Raw genomic sequence first — 4,962 nt, 5'->3', positions numbered from 1 at the left:
AGATCCACCTTTTTTTTTTTAAGTTTTGTCAAGAGAGAAAATATATAAGAAAAAGTAGTAGTGACTACTGCATAGTGAATTTTCTACACAGTCAATATGAGTACAGTATTTCACAAAGAATGTATCTGTATGAAATACTCATTGAGGGGAGGGGCTTGAAAGAGCTATTTGAGGAGCTTTTACATCAGTTGTATTGTAGTCATGTTACACTACTTTGACACTTGGTGGCGCTGTATGCCATGTTATGTAAGGAAATGCTGCTCTGTTTCATAAGTTCCCACGTTCCATTTAGAAGCGTACACACAGCTTATTATGTCCGGGGGAATAGCGCTGGTGCAGGGGGCAAGCAGAGGGCTTGGACTTCAGTTCTGTAGGTACTTGGTTCTTTCCAGATACGAAATCAATGTTCTAGCAACCTGCAGGAACCCCGAGGCAGCCACAGAGCTGCAAGAATTACAAAGGCAGTATCCTAAAGCACTTCGTATCATGAAAATGGATGTAACCAGGGGGACTGATATTCAGCACACAGCAGACAAAGTCAAGGAGGAATTCGGTAGCCTGGATCTCCTGATTAACTCTTCGGCAATGCTTCATCCCAGTGGCAAGGGGGAGACTAGCCTCAGGGAGGTCACTGCCGAGGTGAGCACTTAATTAAAACCCATTCCTCTAAATTCCAGTATATATTTATTTAACCCAAGTGGAAATATAAGTAAATCTGAGAGTGACTGACCACCTGCTACTCATTAATCTGTTGCTTAGGTAAATGAAAATACTGTCTTCAATTAAAGGGACACTATAGGGACCCAGACCATTTCAGCTCATTGAAGTGGTCTGGTTGCAAACTCCCATCACCCTTAAAGGGACACTCCAGGCACCCAGACCACTTCTGCCCATTGGAGTGGTCTGGGTGCCAACTCCCACTACCCTTAACCCTGCAAGTTTAATTGCAGGGTTAAGTCCTGCTCTAGTGGCTGTCTATCAGACAGCCACTAGAGGGACTTCCGTGTTCTTCGAACACAAAAAGTGTGTTATACGACGCTGGACGTCCTCACGCTATGTGAGGACCTCCAGCGTTGCCGAAATCCCCATAGGAAAGCATTATTCAATGCGCATTAGGTCTTCCCCGCCGGCTGACGTCGGTGGGGGAGGAGAGTACACAAAGTAGCCGATGTCCCTCTGGTAAGTCGCTGAAGGGGTTTTAACCCTTTCAGTAACTTGGGATGGGGGGTGTGAGGGAGAGGGGCACATGTTTTCTTGGCCCTGGAGAATCCATTTAACCCTGAGCATGTAATTATTGCAGTTTTTATAAACTGCAATAATTACCTTGCAGGGTTAACTCCTCCTCTGGTGGCTGTCTACCAAATAGCCACTAGAGGGACTTCTAGGTGTATAGGCGACTTTCGGTCACCTAAATGACGTTGGACGTCCTCACACTATGCATGAGGACTTCCAGCGTCACCGGAATCCCCATAGGAAAGCATTGAATCATGCTTTCCTATGGGGAAATCCAAATGCGAGCGCCGCCATTGCTGTGCATGCGTATTAGGTCTCCCCCCTGCTGGCTGACGTGTTGAGGGAGGAGCGTGGGCGGAGCTGAGACTATGCCCAGGGACATTGGTGCTGGACTCAGGTAAGTGACAAAAGGGGTTATTAACCCCTTCTGCACTACTAGGGGGGCTTTGACAGAGGGCAAAGCTATAGTGCCAGGAAAACTAGATTGTTTTCCTGGCACTATAGTTTCCCTTTAACCCCTTAAGGACCAAACTTCTGGAATAAAAGGGAATCATGACATGTCACACATGTCATGTGTCCTTAAGGGGTTAAAGGACCTGTGCTATCACTAGATACCTAATACAAATATATTAAATTTTTAATTCTTTATTGATGCATGTAAAATACAGTCATAGACTTAACGCAAGTGATATAACCGCATAGTTTTTCACAGAATGAAAAGGGGCTGATAGCCCAAAACAATATATATATATATATTTTTTTATTCATTATCTATGTGTAATGCATTAAACAGGAGGTTGTTTTCTATTTTTGTTTTCCTGTACAGTTCTGCCTTGCAACTATTTTATTGTGTATACTTCAGGGCAACCCTTTTTAACTGCTGTCTGTCACTATGTGCTGTGTGACTAGGAAAATATGATTCATATTGTGCTAATTACATTTGGAGATATGTAATGGTTGCTAAAATAAAGGGCACCATAACCACTACAGCAACGGTCACAGTGCCTAGAGTGCCCCTTTAGTTTCTGCTGACAATCCCAGCCAAATAATTGCACAATACTGATATGAATATGCCAAACTTTCTCTTTGGTATATCAGTGCATTCTGGAAGGACCCCTGAAGCATTACAGCACCAGGTAAGTGTCAGACCATACCTAAACACTTTGACAGCGGCTGTGCCAAGCAGAGCTGTCTAAACGCATGGGCACACTGGGCAGTTTTCCGTGGACTTGCCAACGTTTCAGTATATTATTCTTGGAGATTTCAAGCCAATTCTAAAGCAATTCAAAATAAATGTTGCAAATGTTTTTGTTGAACACTTGATTAATAATACATAATTCATAGTAATTTTATACTGTGCCATCTCCGTCTGTATTATTTCCCAACTGAGCACCATTTTTATGTTGAAGTTCTTGTTTTTCATCTTCAAAGCTGTCCGAATATTTGTGTGGATTAATCTCTGCTGTACAGCATGTTTTTTTTTATTAATGTTTAAAAGCTGATTTTGTTGGAGGTACCAATAAATATAATCTTAATGTTATCGATAATTTACATTTTTATTCCTGTGAGAGGTTGTGTAGGCAGGGCCCCAGTGCACTGCTTTGTCCGGGGGTCTATAATGCTGTTAAGACGGTCCTGGTGCAAGGGGATCCTGGCACCATAAAATACAGCACTGTGGTGTAGGGGTGTTGAAAGTATCCCTTTTATTTCTCATTCCCTTGCACATTATTCAATAAACACTGAATTGCTTCCAAATAACTTGATTTTTTTTTTTAAACTTATTAGTGGTATATTTTAGTTACCTTTTTGCACATACTCCTAGACATGTATCAATTTGCTCCTGTAACAACCCTTTTGTTAAATCTATCTCTCAGCTTTGAAATTATATTTAAGATGGTTATCTGCTCAGCTACTATATTTGAAATGTTTCAATGTGTAACAGTATTTCTGTTTCCATTTATGATGCAGATAATACAGCGTAGTAAACATTGCTTCCCACCCCCCCTTCTCTCCCAGGATCTGTCTTTGACAATTGCTACAAACACCACAGGACCACTGATGATGGCTAAATATTTTGCACCACTGCTATTGAGAGGAACAGGAGCTTTTGGAGCTGAAGCTTCTGACAAGTCAAGGCAGCACCGAGCAATTCTTGTGAATATGAGTGCTAAAGTAGGCTCGATAGAGGACAATGGTAAGATAATTTAGAATTTTATAAATGTGCTTTTTACTTGGGAACATTATTTTTTTTTAACAATTATAACAAACATTATTTTTCGATTTTATTTACTTCTTGTTACTCACAGACTATATAGCTAAATACTATAATGCAAAATCTTGACTTGTGAGTAGGGTCATACTTTCCGTCTGTGTAGTCTGTACCATTTATTTCCCCATTTGTACGGCACTGCAAATATGTCCGGGTTTTATAGATGGTAATCATAATTACTAGATGTGAGCAGTTCATTTTGTTCTGAATCGAATTTCGTTTAATTTTGGTTATTATTTTTTTTGTTTCTGTTAACATATCTTTAAGGTTAGTATGTCTTACATTATTATCGCGATTATTTATGAATGCATTATATATTTATAAATTATTGATCCAATTAATATACTTCTAGCCCTAGGTGGATGGTACAGCTACCGATTGTCTAAAGCGGCTCTAAACATGGTGACCAAGAACCTCTCCATTGAGCTGGGAAGAGGAAAGAACAAAGTGATCTGCGTTTCCTTGCATCCTGGATCTGTGGACACAAACTTGTCTCGGCCTTACCATAAAAATATTCAGAGGGAGAAACTGTTCACAACTGAGCAATCTGTGTTTTGTCTAATGAACATCATTGAAACTCTAAATTTAGATAAAACTGGGAAGTTTTTCTCATGGAATGGTTCTGAACTTCCTTGGTGAAATTATTGTTTTTACATGATATATGTATATTTTTAGGTAATAAATTTAATATAGCACTCCTTATAATATTTGGAAATTTGTGCTATTGCATCATTTTAATCCAAGCTATTTTGCTTAATGCTTTGTTCAGGAAACAAGTGTATAATAACTTTTTTTTGTTTGTTTGCTTGTTCATAAAAGGAGCCTTGTACTCTGAAATCTTAAATCAGCGCTGTCACCATCTGGGCACTTTGCATAATTTGAAAAGACCCCAATATTGACATCGCTGCTGGAGGTCTGGTGGCCAGGCAAAGGTTGAGTTTAACTTGCCTTAACTGTCCCTTGCGGGCGCCACCATCTTCTTTCTGTTGGTCCTCTTCTGCGCATGAGCAAGAATACAACATTGAGATCTACGGAGGGTCCCTTGAGATCACGGAATCCTGAATAGACAGAGCTAATTCCCTGCAAACGTCACTGTTGACAGCAGGTCACACTTCCAGTGACTAGGCATAGGAAATATATTGAAGCTACGTAGACCATACTTTTGTCTTTTGACTAAGTTGGAATTTCAGTGGAATTCCAACACCCACAAATTTTACTCCGGTTCCTGTGTCAATACACTGAGGGGGACATTTTGCGTTGGAAAATACAATTTTTATCAGACTTTTTGTGAAAATGGTTTGAGAACAAAAAACAGTGTGACTGCATCTATAGTCATGTACCCAACAAAAAAACCTGCAATAAGCTGTAGTAATTTTGTATCGGTATGTGTATATTGCCAGATTTGCATTTTTTTGGACACCCCTGACTCCCCTTGTTTGCAGCTGACATTACACATACTT

At 40.1% G+C, this 4,962-nt stretch overlaps 1 protein-coding gene across 1 annotated transcript; it reads left to right on the top strand.

Moving 5' to 3' along the window:
* Window positions 1-256: 256 nt before the first annotated feature.
* Window positions 257-4,346, top strand: LOC134574944 (C-signal-like). Its single transcript, XM_063434046.1, has 3 exons — window positions 257-639; window positions 3,250-3,427; window positions 3,855-4,346. The coding sequence occupies exons 1-3, from the start codon at window positions 313-315 to the stop codon at window positions 4,139-4,141; spliced, it is 792 nt and encodes a 263-aa protein (XP_063290116.1). The 5' UTR covers window positions 257-312; the 3' UTR covers window positions 4,142-4,346.
* Window positions 4,347-4,962: the final 616 nt, after the last annotated feature.

The sequence above is a fragment of the Pelobates fuscus genome, chromosome 10 (genome assembly GCF_036172605.1).
Source record: "Pelobates fuscus isolate aPelFus1 chromosome 10, aPelFus1.pri, whole genome shotgun sequence".
NCBI lineage: Eukaryota > Metazoa > Chordata > Amphibia > Anura > Pelobatidae > Pelobates > Pelobates fuscus.
Note: the sequence above shows the minus strand (reverse complement) of the source record. Positions and strands in the feature narration are given on the sequence as shown.